General features: G+C 32.4%; 1 protein-coding gene across 1 annotated transcript in view; it reads left to right on the top strand.

Annotated features, from left to right (window-relative positions):
• The first annotated feature begins 1,141 nt into the window (after positions 1-1,141).
• The window catches only part of LOC113376010 (lysosomal aspartic protease-like), a 24,807-nt gene continuing 2,748 nt past the window's right edge, over positions 1,142-23,200 (top strand). Inside the window, 2 exon segments of the mRNA XM_026615942.1 lie at positions 1,142-1,402; positions 20,660-20,694. Coding sequence (XP_026471727.1) covers positions 1,142-1,402; positions 20,660-20,694 — 296 coding nt within the window.

Raw genomic sequence — 23,200 nt, 5'->3', positions numbered from 1 at the left:
TTGACACAGGTTCATCAAACCTATGGATTCCTTCCAAACAGTGCCCAGTCGCAAATGTTGCTTGCTTCGTGCATAACAAATATGACAGCACAAAATCATCCACATACATTAAAAACAGTACAAATTGTACTATTGTTTACTAACCTGGCTGCGTTACTGGCTGTTTATCTACTGACACAGTGAATAGGTATCCTAGACATTGTTAAAAGAACGTTTACTGAAGCTATGGTTGAAACAGGATTAGCATTTGCTGTCGCAAAATTTGAAGGTATTCTCAAATTGAGTTATAGTTCCTTTTTCACCGATAGTGTAGTGCCAGTGTTCTACAACATGTTTCATCAAGGATTGATTAAAGAACCGGAAACCCAGCATTTAAACGGATTTCTTCCGAACAGTGCTCAGTCGCATATTTTGCATCTTTAGTGCATAACAAATATAATAATACAAAATCCCTCCGTCAAAATTTGTTGCCGCAAATTTGACGGAATCTTCAGATTGAGCTACAGTTCACTTCCCATCCATAATGTAGTGACTGTGTTCTCAAATATGTTTCATCAGGAATTGATTGAAAAACCAGTCTTTTCCTTTTATCTCAATCGCGATTTATCTCAACCACATTGTCTTCAGCGAAAACAGAATACACAGATGTATTTTAATTTATAATTTGTGAATTTTATAAAGTAATGAAATACTTTTAACTATGCAAGATTTAGTTTCATTATTGACACATAAAAATGATATTCTCGAATGAATTCAGTATTTTTTTGTTATTGATATTTTTGGAGTGTGTTTTTTGTTATTATTTACGCTGCCTACTTGTTTGTTCGAGAACGATCCATGGGTTTCCTAGACTACAGTTGCTAATGCGATATGCTTCCGTTATATAAAAAAATAAATGAAACAATACATAAACCATTATCAAATTGCCTGGATGCTAAATAAAATGTAAGTACAATTGTTGCTAATCCTTTGCAAGCATTTAATTTTTTTTTTTTTGACACAGGTTCATCGTATTTATGGATTCCTTCCAAACAGTGCTTAGTCATAAATATTGCATGTTAAATGCGTAACAAATATGACAGCAGAATATCATCCACGGCAATTGACGTTGGGATGGAAGTAGAGCAGTTACCATTCTGATATGACACTGAAACAATGCCTGAACCATTATCAAATTACTCTATTTATTATAAGTAATCTTCCGCAAGCATTTAGTGTAATTTTTGACACAGGTTCATCAAACCTATGGATTCCTTCCAAACAGTGCCCAGTCGCAAATGTTGCTTGCTTCGTGTATAACAAATATGACAGCTCAAAGTCATCCACATACATTAAAAACGGTACAAAGTGAACTATTGATTACTAAGCTGGCGGTGTTACTGGCTGTTTATCTACTGACACAGTGAATAGGTGTCCCAGCCATTGTCAAAAGAACGTCTACTAAAGTTATAGTTGAAACAGGATTAGCATTTGCTATCGCATAATTTGAAGGTATTCTCAGATTGAGTTATAGTCCCCTTTTCACCGATAGTGTAGTGCCAGTGTTCTACAACATGTTTTATCAATGATTGATTAAAGATCCGGATCCGCCAGCATTTATATAGATTTCTTCCAAACAGCGCTCAGTCGTAGATTTTGCTTGTTTAGTGCATAGAAAATATAAAAGTACAAAATCTATCCGTCAAACTTTGTTGCCGCATAATTTGACGGAAACTACAGATTGAGCTACAGTTAACTTTCCATCCATAATGAAGTGGCTGTATTCTAGAATATGTTTCATCAAGAATTGCTTGAAAACCAGTCTTTTCCTTTTATCTCAACCGCGATTTATCTCTACCGCAATGTCTTCAGCGAGAACAGAGTATACAGATGTATTTTAATTTGAAACTTGTAATTTTTGTAATTATTATATACTTTTAACTATGCATGATTTGGTTTCATTAATGACATATAAAAAATATACTCTCGAATAAATTCAGTATTTTATATTTTATTGATATTTCTTCTGTTGTCTTCTATTATTATTTACGTTGTCTACTTGTTGCTTGTTCAAGAACGTTCCATAGGCTTCCTAGACTAGAGTTGCCAGTGCGCGAGGTCTTGTAGCCTCAGTTTATAGAAATATGTACAGAACGCTACGTATCCTTAAAACTTTTGAAATAATTTCTAATTTAATTTTATCAAATACTTCTAACCCCTTTCAAATAGGGTTACGTAAGTCTAAATTGCTAAGTTAAAATTATTTATATAAAGTGTGTAAGTGAGCTTTAGAACTTTAGCCAGAATAAAATTAAAATCTGAATTATGTTCGATATACAAAAAAAAATGTTTTTGAAAAGCAAGCAGACGTGCTGATTAGTTATTAGATAAGGCAGGTCTAGCCATTCAAAAGATACGGGGCAAAAAGTGCCAAAAACGGTAACTAAGTTTTTAAGAGAACGGAGCGTGCGATTTTATTAATTCAAAAAACATTTTGTTTGTATTAACAAAATTAAGTACCGCTTGAATTTTTACAAAAGCATGTCCATCGGTTTCGGATATCTAGTAAAAAAAATTACTAGTGGGGTGTATGGCATCGTGCCTTAAGGCAAATTGCTGAAACTTTCCGTACCGTAACGTAATCGTAAAATGATCGAGGAATAATAAATGTTTTAAAATAGATTATTATGAATATTGTAACATTGTCGGATATTTATAAGAATTATATAAACTAATTCGGAAAGTTGAAATTATTTGTTTTAAGTATATTAGAACAGAATTAAAATAAAAATCTGAATTATTTTCGATATACAAAAAAAAATGTAAAAAAAAAAATAAAATAAAAAATTTTAAAGCAAAAGAAGTTTTTTTTTTTCAAAATCAATTATTGTGTTTAAACAAACAGAAAGTTTTTGGAATCATTCAAATCGGACGCTTAGTTCTCTCAAAAACTGCAATTTTTTGCACATTTAGCTCTGTATCTCCGAAACCGCTGGACCTGCCTTTGCCAAAAAGTAATCACCCTTTCTTCCCGTCATTACAAACTGAATGTTTTTGGGATCATTCAAATCGGATGCTCCAATCTCTCAAAAACTCGATTTCTATTTTCTGCACTCTTTGCTCCGTATCTCCTAATCGGCTGGACCTGCCTTTGCCAAAAACTAATCAGCACATCTCCCTATCAATAGGAATCGAATGTTTTTTGAACTATTCAAATCGGTTGATCCGTGCGCCAGAAAACGAGGACGAAAACTTGTATACATGCATACATACACACACACACACACACACATCCTTTTTTTCTGAGGTATGCCAAAATGTTCAGAAACATTCAAAACGTCGAGAAATGTAAAAAATTTCAATTTCGATTTTCGGCCCATTACAATAACTTACCCCACGGAAAGTTAAAAAAGATACCATTTGGCGATCAAAAATGATTATTAGACATATGCACATTAAATTATCAGATATTTTATAGAGATTTTAACAATAAGTATAATTTTTTTTCACATTTCTATGGGTTCCGTACCAATGCTCATCCGTTAGACGGCGGCGCGGCACTTACGAGCTTTGACATTTTGTCTCTATGCAGTTCAAGCAGTACGATTGCTTTGAAAAAAAGTTCAGAATTTCCAAAATATGTCAAAATGAAGAAAACATTTTTTTTTCAAAAAAAGTAATTTTGTATCAAATTTATAGTTTCTCAAAAATCTAATTTTTTCGTAGTAAAATTTTTTCAAAAATGTTAATCGTTTTTAAAAAAATAATAATTTTTGGTACGGGAAGTTCCAGCAATTTGCCTTAAGGCACGTCACGTTGCCATACACCACTAGACTTGTATAAAAATATTAGATGGATATTTTTTTTATGAAAAATGTTAGCAATGTCACCCGCGACATCCCACGTATCGAATCGAATCGAAGAAGAGACAAAAGCAAAACGAGAAATTCCAAGTGGCCACTACGACTTACTTAATTACACGGTTGTGCTCGTCGTAATAAATATTGAATTGGACATAATTTATACGGTTCTGTTACTTCGAGCGTTTGTTGTAAGTTAATTCATAATTACATCCTTGGCAAGTTGTTCAAGTCGTGAAAAGAGCGATGGGATCATTAAAAACTTATTGAGAAAAAAGCTGCTTAAACGATTTACGGTTACAAGAGAACCAGTTAATTCCTGCAACTGATGCTTTTCGATCTATCCAATAGAAAATTTACTCGGTTCAATTTCTATCGGTAAATTATTTCAATTCTTAAATGATAATGTATATTAAATTGTATAGTATTATATACTTTTCTTGTCACTTTTAATAAAAAAAATGTAATAAATAATAAGTTATGAAAAATCAGTGGAGATTAGTTAAATCGCGACTCAACATATATGCTGTATTTTTTAACTTATGGCCAAAAATCGAAAGTGAAAATTTTTGCATATCTTCACGTTTCAGAGGTTTTTTAAACATGTTACCATATCTTAGAAAAAATGTATGTGTGTGTGTAGTGTGTATGTATGGATGGATAAAATTTTTCGTCGACGTTTTTGGGAGCACCGGTCAACCGATTTCAATTTTTTAAAAACCATTCGATTGCTATTGATAAGAAGACGTGCTAATTACTTTATTGGCAAAAGTTGGCTCAGCCATTTTGGAGATCAGAAACAAAGAGTGCAGAAAATAGAATACGAGTTTTTGAGAGTTCGGGGCATTCAATTTGAATGATGACCAAATTTAGAAAAAGTAGGTATCTGTGTATGCTTAAAAGTATGTTCAAAAGTATGTATGTGTGTGTGAGCCGATTTTTGACATTCGTCGTCGTTTTCTCTAAAATGGCTGAGAGCTGATTTCAAAAATTTATTTTCATGTAACTCGATGAAGACTAGCGTTTGCGAGACGATATCATCACAATATTTACGGATGTTGATAACATACCTAATTTGACTAAAGCGAGCCTAATTAATTATTAAGTAATTTGGCTTATGCAAAAAATAGAAAATTTTGAAATAAAATAGGTCCAAGAAAATTTAAATAAAATATTTATTATCAAAAAATTCAAAACTTTCATTTTCAAAAAACTTGATCAAGTGGCATCGCCATACTTGTATGTATCAATGTATATAGTTTTATATGTAAATAGTCATCAAATTTTTATTTACTAATGTCAAACAACGTTTCGGTAGTTTTACTCATGCAAATTTAAATAGTTCAGAACTCGCAGGTCGTTATTTTTGTGTTGGCTTGAAAATACAAGATAATTCTCATATACAAAGTTGGAAAAACTTGTTTAATATACTTTCTAGATGATATACTTTTTATGATATATGTTTTTATTTAAAATAAATATTCAAACCGAAATTTCTTATTCACTTCGCGGTTTTAACAAAGCCTATCGATCTCTGGCGTTGTGACCTCGTTTCACGGACGTAACCGCTGGCAGAACAAAATGGCTTAATTTGCTACAACATAGTTTTTGAATTGCATTTTCTAACGTGATTTGAAACATTTTTGTAGCATTTCATGGTGTATATAATTTCTTTGTTATATTGAATGAAAATGTCTTTATGTGATGTCCAGAAATACATGCTTGATTAATTGAACTTGACTTTTTTTTCTTAATATTTTTAATATGCCTACGACATGTCGTTAATAACATGATTAACAAATTACAAAAAACTAATAAGCGGGCGTCCATTAATAACGTTAGCCTAAAAGGGGAAAAGACGGTCTGATAAAAAATCTCAAAATATCACTCGCAGAGGGGAGGGTCTAGAAAGAAATCACGTGTTTTTTTACCAGAATTTTATAAAAATCCAATTTTTTCAAAAAAAAAAAAAATCAAAATTTTTACGATTTTTTCTAGGTACTAAAAATACTCGTGACATTAGGTAGGGAAGGAAGGGTTAATTTTAAATTTTACTACGTATCACTAAAGCAGAGGGGGGGTTCAAAAACCTTTAAAAATCGTTCACTTCATTAATGGGTGACCCCAAAAAATATAATGAAATATGGCATAAGAAAATATTTAGTGCTTACATAACAAGTTAATTTTTAATGTATGAAAATTATTATTTATTATACTAGGAATATGATAGAGCAGAGCACAAAGGTCCAATTTGACCTTTAGCAATCATACAGTAAAACCCAAACCAAATATATCAAAAACAATTAAATAACATTGAAGCTTTCAATAAGTCTGAGTTACGAAACGGAAAGTTCCAGCTATTTGCCTTACATAGCTCGATGCCATGCACTCCTAATGGATTATTTGCTTGGCATATTAGATTATGTGCTAGATTATCGAATATTTTAGAATGCGTGAAAAATATGAATCATTTTAATACTAATATTAATTTAAATAGTGGTACGTGGCAAATTGCTGCAACTTCTCGTACCAAACATTACATTTTTTTTTTCAAAAATGAGAATGAGAATTTTGACATTCTCGAAAAGATTTGAATTTCTTTATATTTCGAAATTTTATTTGTAATTTAATTTTTTTTTTAATTTTTTAACTTTTTTTCAAAGCGAACGTGCTGCTTGGTTGTTTTAGAGAAGAAACATCAATGCGCGTAAGCGCTGCATCACAGTACAACTGATAAACTTTGGTACGAAACACATAGAAATGTAAACAAAATTTATACTTATTAAAATTTCTATAAAATATTTCATAATTTGATGTGCAAATGTCTAATGATCATTTTTGACCGCTAAATGGCATTTTTTTCGAAATCGTCGAAGAAAATTTGTATCCGCACACACATAGGTACCATAGGTGAACTTTCATAGCAAAAGCATCTCACCTTATATTTTACATAAAAAACAAGTTATTAATATCGTTGTGCGAACTTACAATTTAATAAAAATCTGTGAAATTTTTCGATGATTTACGCCGGCGATTTTGCATAGGCAAAGACTATCAAAGAGTGCAATCTAAATTATTTGATTCACATATTTTATTTATTTATTTATAAATTATATATAACGCGATAGGCGTATAATTTTTTTCAGATATTTATTTACCAGCAATCAAAAATACAATATTCTTAAGCTAGTTGGTACAATATAATAAACATAAGACATACAAAAAAAAGAACACACACATATGTGTATAAAAAGTAACACTATTATTATGAATTATATATAAATTTATGAATGAAAATATTAAACGTTGGTCTTAAATATGTTATCGAAATTTAAATCAGAAGTTCTGCGGCATCGAAACAATTTGAGCAGCCTGATGTAAAGCAGTAGTGTCGTCGATTTTCACTTGGAAATGAAGATGACAATATGTTTCTAAGCAAAAATAGCCCTCACACAGCATTGCCGCAATATCCCAAATAAAGAAACTAACGTAGGTTGTTTATTATAAAAATAGTTAATTATAAAAATAAAATTTTCAGTATGTTCAGATAGTACAGACAATTTCGATCCTTGTAATAAGCAGGACTCAATATAGATTATAGACATACAGTAGCTCCGATTGCTATAAAATTACAAATATAAATAATAAGTTATACAGTCTAGTTAGTTAATAGTTTAATTTGTGAAATGATATGAAACTAAATTTATTGCTATAAATAAAATAACGAATATAAAAAATACACAAAAGTAATAGGATAAACTAAATAATTTATTCTTCACATCAAACTTTTATTTGTTCTCATTAACCTTGCCATCAGCAGGTGTAATTTAATAATGCCACCACTTGTTCGTACTACCATTCTTTGGTGGTATATTCTGGAACGAATGCCACTGATTTTGTATAGGCATAGGTATAGGTTCAGGGATATCGATAAGACTATGAACAATATTGTAGGAACCTGTGTATGGAATCATATTTGCATTCCGAGATGATCCCACTGGAGCATTATAATTATGAATTTGATTGTTATCAATATGTTCGAATTGCGTATTTGTTAGACATGGAACATAAATGTAATTCATTGGATTAGCAACATGTTGGTTCATATTGTTATCAGCATCATTTGTAACGTGTACTCCAATTAAGCTATGCACAAAGGTTTCAGAAGTTCCCACCATGGCTAAGTCCATTTTAGGCCAATCATAAACCATACCTATATTTTCACCGTATTGCTGCTGTTGTGCCAAAAGCTGATGTGATATAGTATTTGAAATTTCTTGCTGTATCATAAAATCGCAGTTAGCAGAGGCCGTGTTGTTTACATTAAAATAAGGTGGATGCTTTATACATCCTTTTTGTTCCGAAGGTATTCCAATGTCAAAAGCATTCTTATTTGAAGTACTACTCGATGGCAGAAGAAACTTTTGATTAAGATTCTTTCTATATTTCTTATATTCTTGATTAGGATTTTGTTGATGATTCTCCATTGGTGCAAATGCTTTCTGAGCCTCTTCGAAAGGATCGAAATCAAGATCATCATCCGGTGTTGCGCGTGAAATAGAATTTGAAATTACAGTTGGCTCATATATTTTGTCATCTAGTAGCTCGTGTCTTTCAATATCACCATTTGTTTCATATAAATCATTTCCACTTTGCTGCAAAGCTTGATAATCATGTAATTTTGCGTGTGCTTCGTTATTTGGATTACGGCTAAAGCCTAGTGATAAGTCAGAATGGTAAAAGTGCTTAATTTGATTTGATATATAGTGTGCCTGCAATCCATCTGATAAATTGATTAAAGGGAAAAATTCATTGTGCATACGCGTACGTAGAAAATTTTTGGCAGTTTGCGTTATTAAAGTATCAAGCAGTTTATTTTCATATTCACGGTGCTTACCATCAATCATTTCTTTTTTTGTAAAACTGGCTTCGAGATCAAGGTCATGAAGATAGATGCACTTAATATAAGCACATGGTAAATTCTTTATGAATTGACTACAATACTTATTAGTTCCCAAATTCGTCTTAAAAAGTTTTCCTTTCCGCATTTTCGAAGCTCGAATAGCTCTCAATGCATTATTATTGTTACTATAAGTAATAAAGGCATTAGGCTCATGCTCCTTTTCTCCCCAAGATAAAGCATTCATATTAATAATTATTTTTAAAATATCCCCATATTGCCCGAAATACTCGTATCTCTTCAATATGTGTGATTTTGCTAATCTCACCGGAAGACCAGTAACTAAAATTAAGTTTTTTTGTAACACTCGAAGATGGGCTAGATATTTTTGATTTTCAAGACACTGTTGGTCTCGATAGCACTTTTTTGCCTTTAAGGCGGCTATTTTATCTTCTGATATAGGAGTAAAATTCGCAGGGTTTTTAGGATAAACTTTTCGACATAGTGGGCATAATCCATGTCCATCTGTTCTAAGTATGTGCCAACAAAATCGACATACCTGGAAATTACATGCACACGGAAAGAAATCTTCCACTTCTAACACTTCCAGGCACAAGGGACAATCTTTAGCTTTGTTTCCTACCATTTTTGGTTTTTTGATGTTATTTATATTGCACTTAACACTATCATCTGATGTTAAATGGAATGGATAGAAAAATTCTACAGTAATACTACTGAAAATTACACACAATTATTAAGTGAATAACCTATAAATGCGACCTATCTCGCAAACTCGATGTACAACGACTAAAGTCTATGAAAAATACGGCTTCCAAATTTTACGATATGTATAAATTGCACTAATAATATTATTAATGAACTCGCAGATAATAATACGCTGAAAATAATTCATAAACAAATGTGCAAAAGTATAACATAAATATGATTAGAAATCAAACAATATTATTATTTGATTGCCGTAAACTGATCAATATTTGCATAATGAACGATAAAATCTTTTTACAACCGTTTTGTATTGTAAATTATAGATATATACATATGAGTATTCATCCTGTTTTCGTAAGCTGTGACAGAAATAATGAAAGATGTTTTGATTAACATTGTTGTGTTTTTTGCGTTTTGATTCCATTCGGTTGTGGTATTATAAATTCAACTATTCTTGTAAATATAAAGCAAATAATAATTGTTTATTCTATCTTCTCGTTATCATTAAGTTGTTGGTATTGTATTGAATATTCTGGTTTAGCTTAACTGGAAAAGTTTGGAACTCAACATTAATCAGCATAGAAAATAATTAATTGCAATGAAAACAATGCATTATCCATCTAGTCAAACGTCGAAGGTCGATCATAAATAAACTAAGATTTTTGAATTTATAGTTCTACTTATAATTTGAATATGTTTTGAATGTATAGTCTCTGATATTATTTAATGATTTACATTAATGGTAATATTTTTACGCAACTGGAGAAGCTTTGTTGACTTATTTTTTCGCTGATTCCAAAATATGGCTTTTAACTTTGTGATATTTAAATTTTGCCCCATCACGTCACTAAAGCGACTGTTGGTACAAGTTTTGGATCATTTTTTTTTAAAACTGTGATCAATTTTTAAAATTAAACTACTTGCTGTAAAATTAAACTATTAACTGTAAAATTTTAATATGTTCTTAAGAACCATGATGTCTATCAACAATATAACTTTATGGGAAAAATTTTTCAAAAGTTTGAATAATTTTTGAATTTTTAAAATCGAGTCAAGTTTTTTAACTAAACCGTGAACGAAACATTTTCACTTTTCTCTTAATTACTGAATTAATAGAAATAAAAAATTGATTTCAGGTGAAATATCTGTTCACATAAACATACCCACACACTTACTTTTTTCAAATTTGGTTCAGAATGGCTTGAAACGTCGAGAAAAGATAAAATTACCAAATCGGATTTTTCTATGAAAACCAACTTCTTCGAAAAGATAGTAATGTAGTAATAATTCTGACTAATATGTTTGAAGAAATATAAAAATTACCAAATAATAAATTTTATTACATTTTGTGGATTAAGGTATATTTATATATTATAGAATATTCTTAAATGAAGTGAGGTCATACACACAAAACTAATAATATGCATATAATATATACAATTTTGTTGTAACTCAATAAAAACTAACTAAACTTTAGTCATATTGAATTTCATATGAGAATTTGTTTGCCAAAATTATTTCAAAACAATATATTTTTTGAAATCAATAAATATAATGAAAATCAAATTGGACCTTTGTGCTTTGCCCTACCCTTATATAATTATTGTTTCGTTATAGCGTATATTTAGTTATTTTGTAGCATTTAACATATTGCAACTAGGTAACTACATCATATATTTGCAAGTTCTGTACAAAATAGGTCTGCATTCTAATTACGACCACTTTTTCGGTTCGTGATGATTATCTCAAAGTATAAATCGCACTACAAGAGCTTTGCGGCACGCCCGCTCACAGAACAATAATGCATAGAAATCTAGTTTTTACACGATTTTACATTATTTTCTAAAAATATGTTAAAATTTATGGGAAATATATGTTTAGTTATTGCATTATCACAAGCGTTGATCAAAGTGATTATTAATTACAACACTAATCATGAAAATGTCATGCACATTCTAATATTGTTTTTAGCAGTTTTGTGCAGATTCTATAATTCTAAAAGAGTATTGAGATATTTATCATACAAATAGTTAAGATTTTCGTTCAATAATTTCATACACGATAATTTTTAAACTCTGAAATAGATTTATTAGCTTCCCGTAGGGTAAGTTATTGTAATGGGCCGAAAATCAAAATTAAATTTTTTTACATTTTTCGACGTTTTGAAGGTTTCTGAACATTTTGGCATACCTCAGAAAAAAAGGATGTGTGTGTGTGTATGTATGTATAGATACAATTTTTCGCCCACGTTTTCGGGCGCAGCGATCAACCGATTTGAATGGTTCAAAAAACATTCGATTCCTATTGATAGGGAGATGTGCTGATTAGTTTTTGGCAAAGACAGGTCCAGCCGATTAGGAGATACGGAGCAAAGAGTGCAGAAAATAGAAATTGAGTTTTTGAGAGATCCGATTTGAATGATCCCAAAAACATTCAATTCGTAATGACGGGGAAAAGGGGTAATTAGTTTTTCGCAAAGACAGGTCCAGCGGTTTCGGAGATACAGAGCTAAATGTGCAAAAAACGGCAGTTTTTGAGAGAACTAAGCGTCCGATTTGAATGATTCTAAAAACATTCTGCTTGTTTTAACAAAATAATTAATTTCGGAAAAAAAATTTCACTTCAAGAATTTTTTTTTAATTTTTTTTCCAATAAAAATTTTTTTTGGTATATCGAAAATAATTAAGATTTTTATTTTAATTCTGTTCTAATATACTTTAAACAAATAATTCCAACTTTTCAATTTAGTTTATATAATTCTTATAAATATTAGACAATATTGCAATATTTATAATAATCTATTTTAAAACATTTAATATTTCTTGATCATTTCGTTACGGTACAAGAAGTTCCAGCAATTTGCCTTAAGGCACGATGCCATACACCCCACTAATTTGCATTTATTTTCATCGGATGATGGAATGATGAAGTTTACGTTCTTAAAGCATTCTAAAATACTATGGGATTGAGATAAGTGGTTAAAATGTAAAAATTCATTAAGTTCAAAATATTGCGCACACACTTGTGAAATACATCATATATAATATCCATTGCAATTTGTGTGTTTACTTATCCAATTTAAAATAGTGTAAGGTCGACCACAAATGTCAAATTGGACTTTATGTTATTATACTGTCTAAACCAAATAAACAGCATCATAAAACATAACAAAAATCATATAAGCAACTATCAAGCTATGTTCAGCAAAATTCCCAGTTAATTCATTATCGCAAAAATATGATTTTTTTACTATTTTTTTAAATTTGTTATCTGTCCCTGTGGGATGGAAAATGTGGGGGTAAACACAACCAACGTCTTTAATGCAAAATATAAATTTAATGGGCACATATTTACAACAATAACATTCTATATAACCTTGATCTGGCATTTCATCAGAAACATTCATCATCAGATTTGAAATAACTTCTAAATAATTGAATTTATCTCTTGAAAAAGTGCTTTTTTAATCCTAATTTACTTCTTTATTTATTTACTATTTTTATTGTTTACACCTTTGCCATAGTAAAGGTTCAGTTGGTCCTTCTTATCCCACCTACGTTTTAGTTTTTATAAAGGATATATGAAAAAAACTGTTGAATCTAACTTAGAAATTAGAGTTAACAATACATCTTTTAAAACAATTAAATGATGCACACTTAAAAATTATAGTAAGGTCTCGCAAGCAATAACGATAAGATAATTTAACAACGAAAGAAAATATTTTTGTTATGGATTTTTAAATACTGCTGATAGTGACGTCCGTCGTCAGAAATAAGGCGATCGCTGGAATATAGGGGAAAGACCCCGAGTGCCGGACACCTAAGGCTATTTATAAATAAAACAAACTAGCTGTAAGTGGAATTCTGTCTTAAGGCAATTAGGGCATCGTGCCTTAAGGCAAATTGCTGGAACTTCCCGTACCAAAAATTATTATTTTTTCAAAAACGAATAACATTTTTGAAAAAAAATTACTTCGAAAAAAATAGATTTTTGAGAAACTATAAATTTGACAAAAAATTACTTTTTTTAAAAAAAAAATTTTATTTGAAAAAAAAAATTTTTTTTTGAGAAAAAATTTTTTTTTTTTAAAACAATAAAATTTTTTGAAAAAAAATGTTTTCTTCATTTTGACATATTTTGGAAATTCTGAACTTTTTTTCAAAGCAATCGCACTGCTTGAACTGCATAGAGACGAAATGTCAAAGCTCGCAAGTGCCGCGCCGCCGTCTAACGCATAAGCATTGGTACGGAACCCATAGAAATGTAAAAAAAATTATAAATTTTTGTTAAAATCTCTATAAAATATCTGATAATTTGATGTGCATATGTCTAATGATCATTTTTAACCGCCGAATGGCATTTTTTTTTACTTTTTTCATTAGATCTCCGAAACCGCTAGACCTGCCTTCATGAAAATTTGATCAAATCTACATCTTGTCAATACAAGTAAAATATTTTTTGAATTTTTCAAATCGGACGCTCCGTTCTCTTAAAAACTGAGTTACCGTTTTCGGCACTTTTTGCCCCGTATCTTCGGAACGGCTAGACCTGCCTTCGCCAAAAACTAATCAGCACGTCTCCTTATCAATACAAATCGAATGTTTTTTTTTGAATTCTTCAGATCGGTTGATCGGTGTTCCCGAAATCGTTGACGAAAATTTGTATCCGCACATACATACACACACGTACATACATACACACACACATACACACACACATACACACACACATACACACACACACACACACACCTCCTTCTCACATTCGACGTTAAAAACGCGTTTAACAGTGCGAATTGGGAGGATATTTTACACGCCCTAAGCATAATTTTGACGTAAAGCCAGAAAATCTAGGATTAATAGACGACTACCTCGATGGGAGAAAGTTGATAGTGGAAACGACGGAAGGTCATCAAGAACACGAGGTTACAGCTGGGGTACCTCAAGGCTCAATCTTAGGAGCCGATTTGTGGAACGCTGTCTACAACGAGCTCCTGGAGATCCCCTTGCCGAAGCAGGTGGAACTCACGGGCTTTGCGGACGACGTCGCAGCCACAATCGTAGTGGACAGCATTGAGGAGGCTGAACTACTCGTTCGAGAGACCGTCGACACCATAGAGACCTGGCTTGAGCAACACCACCTAAACTCGCCAACAAAAAACGGAGATGGTTGTCTTGACCCGACAAAAATGGTTTCCAAAACCATTCACCGTAGACGTGGGAGAGACAACTTTGACGTCGACAAGGGCTTGCGCTACCTGGGAGTAATGATAGATGAGAAGCTATCCTTCCGTGAACATCTCGATAGTGCATGCATAAAAGCTAGCAAGACAGTATCCAACCTGTCAAGGATTATGGCTAACTGCATGGGACCACGAACCGAAAGCGACGAGTCTTGCTTGAGGTAGTCCATTCTGTATTGCTATACGGAGCGGAAATATGGGCGGATATCCTCAAGCAAAAGACTTATCGGCGCAAAATAGCGGCAGTGCAACGACGAGGAGCTCTGAGAGTTACCTGTGCCTATCGCACGGTCTCAGAAGCAGCCGTACTGGTAATAGCAGGAGCCACACCGATTGACTTGCTAGCTTTCGAGAGAGCAAAACTCTACGACGCTAAATTAGGTGGCGAAAATTCCACAGAAACAAGGTCGAGAATTAAAAATGAAACGTTACAAGAGTGGCAAGATCGGTGGACGTCAGGAGGAGAGACGGGCGATGGACGGCGCGCCTGATCCCAAACATTAGCGCCTGGCTCTCTCGAAAATACGGCGACACAGATTCTTTCTGACCCAGCTACTGACAGGACATGGACAGTTAATGCGTATCTTTTTAAGATGGGCCGCATAGCACGCCAATGTGCAAATACTGTCCAGAAAAAATCGACGACGCTGAGCACACGTTTTTGAATGTGCTCGGTGGAAGGAATATCGCAAACAACGCCGAGAACATTATAGGCACCAGGCTCACCCCCTCAAGTTTGTGACCTATATGATGAAACAAGAAGAAACTGGTCGCTGTAGCAGCTTATGCACAGCATCTTTTGAAGGCTAAAACCGGAGAAAGGGACCAGTAGTCGTAAACAGGCGTCGCAAGGCGCAGCACGGACTGGATTGATGTAATGCTAACGCGGTTCCAATCCAGTCCTCTCCGTACCATCTGCGGGGAGAGGGGGAGAGGAGTGTTTTTTTTTTAGTGGGTAAAAATCTCCACACTACTGTCCGCTGTAGGATGGACAGTGGAGTGATCACGATGGCGGTGTCTTATGAAGATTTTTTTTTGCACCTCTATAAAAAAAAAAAAAAAAAAAAAAAAAAAAAAAAAAAAAAAAAAAAAAAAAAAAAAAAAAAAAAAAAAAACACACACCACACATACATCCATTTTTTCTAAGGTATGCCAAAATGTTCAGAAACCTCTGAAACGTAAAGATATATAAAAATTTTCATTTTCGATTTTTTTGCGATTACTATAACTTGCCCTACGGGAAGTTAAAAAATATTTTACGAAATGTTTATTGAATCATGACTTATGTTAGATAACAAAGTTAGAAATCAAACTAAATTAACAAAAACGCAATCTTTGCTAAACAATAATTAATACTATCAATCAAACTTTGGTGACAAAAAATATGATTTTACAAAGTGGTACCTAGTACCGGACATTTCAAAATAACAAGCATTGAACACATATGTAGCCATCTCTGGAATGTCTGCACATTTGTGTTTGACGAATATTCTTAGATCAAATCTTAGATTCAAAAAAAAATCACTAATTATCCACCCTTTTATCCTGCACCTGTGTGCCTACCGCGCTCCTTTCACTTGTATTTTGAAATAAAAAGATTTGTACTCGCTTCAATAATACGTGTTAAATAGAGTGTCCGGATTTAAGTGCCGTCCGGCGTTACGGGACTTCCCCTTACACCATTTTTCTCATCATAGTCCAGTCATTAAAGCTTAAATTAGGTAAGAATTTCGGAACTCGAGATACGTAGCTGCAAGTCTGTGAATACTTGTATATTGACACCTTAGTTGTCTTAAAACCTACATATTGTAGAGTGTACGCAACATATTTAGGTTTTGAGACAACTTTTAGGCGTCAATATACAAGTATTTACAGACATACAGCTAGGTATCTCGAATTCCGAGGTGAACTTACTATACTGACTGGACTATCACTACAAATATTGTTGTTAAAAAATTCTTAACTTTACTTCTTTTTGAGATATCGGTGTAAACCTTTAAGCCCCGCTCTACCTGATATCTTATACATATATAGTATACATAGTAATCTGATTCACCACATGTTTTCACCTCTCAGTTTTGAGGTAAATTTTGCAGTGTTTATTTAATAACGTCGAACGGTCCAATTATACATTAGTTATGTAGCAGAAAAGGTAAATTCGGCATCGTAACAAAGGAGAGGAGTCGGCTAGCATCAAAAGCATTTGCAAAATACACAAACACACTCGCGGCCTATTCTTATACGGGAATTTCGGTTAACCGTCGTTTCTATGTTGCCGAATTCGCGGGGACAAGGTTTACCGCAGGTCAGTTGTTCGCAAGACTGCCGAATTATTTATACCGAGCGCACCGTCCGCCGCCGACGGATAAATACTATATAAACTCTGGGAGGACAAAGTAAAGAATTTTCATGCTCCTCTGCGTTATGTATTTACCTCTTGTTGTCTACACATTTAGCTATGTTGTAAAATCTACATGCATTGCAATAGGATGCAAATAATTTTCTCATTAGGTGTAAAGTGTATTCTACTCCAAATCTTTGTTTCTCTATTTTAAAATTTCGGTTTCAAATTTCGGCCCATAGAAGCTTAAGAAAAGTTGCATAATCTTTCCGATATGTGTAAATAATTGACATAATCAATAGGAATTAGAAATTAGCCGTTTTTTAAATTGTGATGATAATTTTTTGTGAATTTTGTGGGATTAATATAGCCTTGAAATCCAACCAGAACAAATGAGAATGACATGTCATAATATATATTTTGGTAAACAAATATTTTGTAATATATTTTTATAAAGTTGGAAATTATTAATTATAAATTAACACATTTTCACATTGATGATCCCGACGTGTGATTGAAGATTGCAAACAAGCGCGGGTCGAGAATTAAAAAATATATGAACAGTTGTGCGACAGTTGGAGAATCAACAACTACAAAATTTCAAATGAATGGGTCATTGTGGCCACGAAATTTATGGTATGTACTAGTTTTTTTTTACTGACTCTGGTCTTCCGTTGGCTCACTTATCCAGTACGCCCAGTCCTCAGGCTATCACATTTTCTAGCCCTGACTAGGACTTTCGTCGACATACGTCAATATTATGTCCAGACCTCGGCTCATCGCGGACACAAAAATTAGCTCTGACCACCAGTCTTTCACCGGCTAAATTATAAACCAGTACGCCAAAACTGTGGGTCACAGCGAGTTACCATTCGCACCGAAAGATTATAAACACCATATCTACAACACCCATATATTCAGTTCACATACAATTAAGTACAACGTGTTTCCGATCACCTGCGGATAGGTATGACGTCAAGATTGAGCGCGAAGAAACGCGGGATTAAAGTAACTTTGAAATCCGACCAGAACAAAAAAATACATGCTGTAATATATATTTCTGTAAACAATTATTTCGTAATATATTTTTTAAAGTTGGGAATTATTAATTACAAATTAACACATTTCCGCGTGTTTGTTTCGAAAATAATATTTTGCTTTTCATAAACTAATCAAAGCAATTTTCATTTAATATCTTACAAACTAACTTATAATATCTGCAATTGTCTTAATTATAGAGCACGAAAGTGTGCTTGGAACATATTCGATAGTACGATAAGAAGACTAATATACTTTTATAAATAAATCACTTTTCGTAAGCCTTTTATTTCTATTTTTTTGGACACTGAACTCTACAACTAGGAAAAATTTTAAATAAATCTTTTTTTTTGCAATAGCTATATATGATGAAGCGCCCCGGTAACAAAACTCATCAGCAACATTTCCAAAATGATATGTTAAATTCAGTTAAAGAATAATATTGCGCTGCTCTGCTAATTATAAAGAATTGACTCGTCCGATCGTAGAGAAAAAACCAATCAACGCGACCATCAATCGGGTTTCATGAAATAGCTTAAGTTTTTGAAATCAATACACCCGTTTTGGAGAAATCTTTGACGATATGTCCATTTGTGGTCATACACACACATACATAAAAATATAGTCACACATATATTCGAGTTAACGAGGTGTCAGTTTATCAATACACATGTATAAGATATTGAAAATTTTCCAGACACTTATTCAATTATCAAGCTATTAGTTACCAAAGTCAAAGTCAAATGACTTAAAAACTGCTATGTATAACAATAGGTTCAATCAAAGCTATAATCAGTTATTACAATACTATAATTAATAGCATACTGATGAAAAACGAAGCATAAAAAATGTAAAATAAAAAAATATACGAAAACTACATAAAATAACAATGCCAATGACGAATTGAGTCAATATATACTCTGCTGCTATAAATTTTGATCTATGAAGCAATATATCAACCTTTGTTTGACATATCCTTCAACAAGTGACAAATTTGGAGGTAGTAGTCATATGTTCTAGAAAATATCTACGCTGAAAAATTTATACTCAATTGGTTTTTAATTTATTCAACATATATTTGGTAAAATATTCGCTTATTATACCGCTTATTTTTATTATTAACTTCCCGTAGGGTAAGTTATAGTAATCGCAAAAAAATCGAAAATGAAAATTTTTATATATCTTTACGTTTCAGAGGTTTCTGAACATTTTGGCATAGCTTAGAAAAAATGGATGTATGTGTGTGTGTGTGTGTGTGTGTGTATGTACGTGTGTGTATGTACGTGTGTGTATGTACGTGTGTGTATGTATGTGCGGATACAAATTTTCGTCGACGATTTCGGGAACACGGATCAACCGATTTAAAAATTCAAAAAACATTCGATTCGTATTGATAAGGAGACGTGCTGATTAGTTTTTGGCGAAGGCAGGTCCAGCCGTTCCGAAGATACGGGGCAAAAAGTGCCAAAAACGGTACCTCCGTTTTTAAGAGAACGGCGCGTCCGATTTGAATAATTCAAAAAACATTTTACTTGTATTGACAAGTTGTAGATTGATCAAATATTATGAAGGCAGGTCTAGCGGTTTCGGAGATCTAATGAAAAAAGTAAAAAAAAATGCCATTCGGCGGTTAAAATTATGATCATTAGACATATGCACATCAAATTATCAGATATTTTATAGAGATTTTAACAATAAGTATAAATTTGTTTACATTTCTATGGGTTCCGTACCAATGCTTATGCATTAGACGGCGGCGCGGCACTTGCGAGCTTTGACATTTCGTCTCTATGCAGTTCAAGCAGTGCGATTGCTTTGAAAAAAAGTTCAGAATTTCCAAAATATGTCAAAATAAAGAAAACATTTTTTTTTTCAAAAAATTTTTTTGTTTTCAAAAAAAATTTTTTTTTTCAAATAAATTTTTTTTTTTCCAGAAAAAGTAATTTTTTGTCAAATTTATAGTTTCTCAAAAATATATTTTTTTTGAAGTAAAATTTTTTCAAAAATGTTAATGGTTTTTAAAAAAATAATAATTTTTGTACGGGAAGTTCCAGCAATTTGCCTTAAGGCACGATGCCCTAATTGCCTAAAGACAGAATTCCACTTACAGCTAGTTTGTCGTACATTCTCAAATATATCATTCCGAGCTTTTCAAGTGTTTCAGTACATGTCTAGCTGTCTTTGTACATTGTCGTTCTCTTGCTGTTGTATGTTGCCATAATTTTGCTCCACGTATCAATATATCGACCTTTGATCGACATTTCCCTCAACAAGTGACAAACCTATAGGGGTTGTAGTTGCTCCATATTTATTCGGTCTTATTCTTATACCGTTCGAGTTTCGTACAGGGCGCGCACACAATCGACTCTTATCTATGAATTACCTATTCTGTGTCGAGCAAAAGGCAAAAGGTCCGCTTTTTTGCTCTCTGTAGCAAAGGAATAACCTCACCGCACACGACCATTTAATGGAACATGAAAAAATCACGGCGTAGAAACTGGCCGCACGCGATTCTAGAAATGGAAATATATTGGATAATTGTTAGTAAGCCTATATTACTGGCTAAGTTTTAGTTGGCCTTAGGAAAGTCCATTTTCGTAGAGTATCAGTAAATATATCAGTCATAATAGATTACTAATGGTGCATAGCGTATCGTAATTCAAAATTCTTGAAAGCCTTAAAATTTTTCAAAAACTTGAAAAAGGTTAAATTTTTGGGACTTTTTTGAAAAACTTGATATTTTTCAAAGCAAAGTTGCGCATTTGTTTTGGAGACGAAATATCGAAGCGCGTAAGCGCCTCGTTGCAGTCTAACATTAAAACATTAAAATATTTCTTTCTAATCCCTAAAATATCTGATAATTTGATGTGCATATGACTGATGATCATTTTGACCGCCAAATGGCATTTTTTTTACTTGTTATTGAATTTCCGAAACCGCTAGTCTTGCCTTCCCAAAAGTTTCACCCATTTCTGCATTTCGTCAATACAAATGAATTTTTTTGAAGCGAATCAACACGACTACCCGTCAAAACGAATCGAATGTTTTTTGAATTGTTCAAATCGGCTGATCTGTGTTTACGAAATCATCGACAACTAGCTGTAAGTGGAATTCTGTCTTAAGGCAATTAAGACATCGTGCCTTAAGGCAAATTGCTGGAACTTCCCGTACCAAAAATTATTATTTTTTTAAAAACTATTAACATTTTTGAAAAAAAAATTACTTTAAAAAAATAAGATTTTTGAGAAACTATAAATTGGACAAAAAATTACTTTTTTTTTATTTTTTTTTTTTAATTTTTTTTTTTTTGTTTTTTTTTTTTGAAAAAAAAATTTTCTTTATTTTGACATATTGTGGAAGATCTGAACTTTTTTTTTAAGCAATCGTACTGCTTTAACTGCATAGGGACAAAATATAAAGCGCGTAAGCGCCGCGTCGCTGTCTAACGCATAAGCATTGGTACGGAACCCATAGGAATGTTAACAAAATGTATACTTATTGTTAAAATCTCTATAAAATATCTGATAATTTGATGTGCATATGTCTAATGATCATTTTTGACCGCCAAATGGCTCATTTTTTTTACTTTTTCCTCCATATCTCCGAAACTGCTAGACCTACTTCATGAAAATTTTATCGATTCTTCATCTTGTTAATACAAGTGAAATGTTTTTTGAATTATTGAAATCGGACGCTCCGTTCTCTTAAAAACTGAGTTACCGTTATCAGCACTTTTTGCCCCGTATCTTCGGAACGGCTTAGACCTGCCTTCGCCAAAACTAATCAGCACGTCTCCTTATCAATACGAATCGAATGTTTTTTGAATTATTCAAATCGGTTGATCCGTGTTCCCGAAATCGTCGACGAAAATTTGTATCCGCACATACATACACACACGTACATACATACACCACAACATACGCACACACATACACACACACACACATACATCCATTTTTTCTAAGGTATGCCAAAATGTTCAGAAACCTTTTGAAACGTAAAGATATATAAAAATTTTCATTTTCGATTTTTTTGCGATTACTATAACTTGCCCTACGGGAAGTTAAAAATGTGTAACCTCACACACACATATACATTACGTACAAATTTTTTAATATACGTAAAATGTTCACATTTTCAATTTCGATTTTCTGCGATTCAATTAGAGAGAATTTATTAGAAGTTGCACATACAGAGTTCAATTTTCATTACTTCTCATTCAGGTATTAATAAAGTGATTACTTTCTAATGCAATTTTACTTTAGTATTTACTCAAAAGTATAAAAAATATAGCGTTAGTATTTACTAATATATTTGAAACGTTCAAGGATTGATGAAATAAGATATATAAATTTAAAATTAGTTGATAATAACAACGCAAACCGAAATTTTTATGGTAGATTAATTTTTTATACCTGTCAAAAATGACGGGCCTGCACAGTTTTGTTGATTGCGTTGGCCTGTGGGCAGTAGCTATGCCAATACCATTCAGAGCGGTGTAAAAAATACCGTTTAAAATCCTTTACAGATAACCCCTAGCTCCCCTACATGCTCTGCTTTAAAAATTGCTTATAAAAATTGATGTGAACTAGTGGTCTACGGCATCGTGCCTTAAGGCAAATTACGGGTTACTTTCCGGAATACAATAATATGAGCAAAAAAAATAATATCAATAAGTCAATATCAATAAATATTTATCAATGATAATAACAATTGTTTAAAATAGTTTCAAAGAGGAAAATTATAATTGATATATATTATTCGTTCATATAATGTACAGCGACAATCTTATCACTCAAAACACTTGAAAATGTTTAATTAAAAAGAAATGTTGAATGAATTTATTTTGAAAATTTTGAAAAAAAATCTGAAGATTTTGTAACTTATTTGAACCCCTATATGTGAACTTCAAAAATTGAAAATATTGGTATTGTAACAAAATATGTTATTATTAACTCTTCCACTCGGATGCCGCCACTCCGGCGGCAAAATGCATATAATCTCGGAATTCGCGAGTGGAAAGAATTAAAATCTATTTAAATACATGTCTTTGCCAAAAACTAATCAGCACGTCTCCCCATCAGTGGGAATCGAATGTTTTTTGAATCATTCAA

This window comes from Ctenocephalides felis, unplaced genomic scaffold (assembly GCF_003426905.1).
Source record: "Ctenocephalides felis isolate EL2017-DRISC unplaced genomic scaffold, ASM342690v1 CF-g0.4_SCAFFOLD_01886, whole genome shotgun sequence".
In the NCBI taxonomy this organism is placed as follows: domain Eukaryota; kingdom Metazoa; phylum Arthropoda; class Insecta; order Siphonaptera; family Pulicidae; genus Ctenocephalides; species Ctenocephalides felis.
This window is presented reverse-complemented; position numbering and strand designations above follow the sequence as displayed.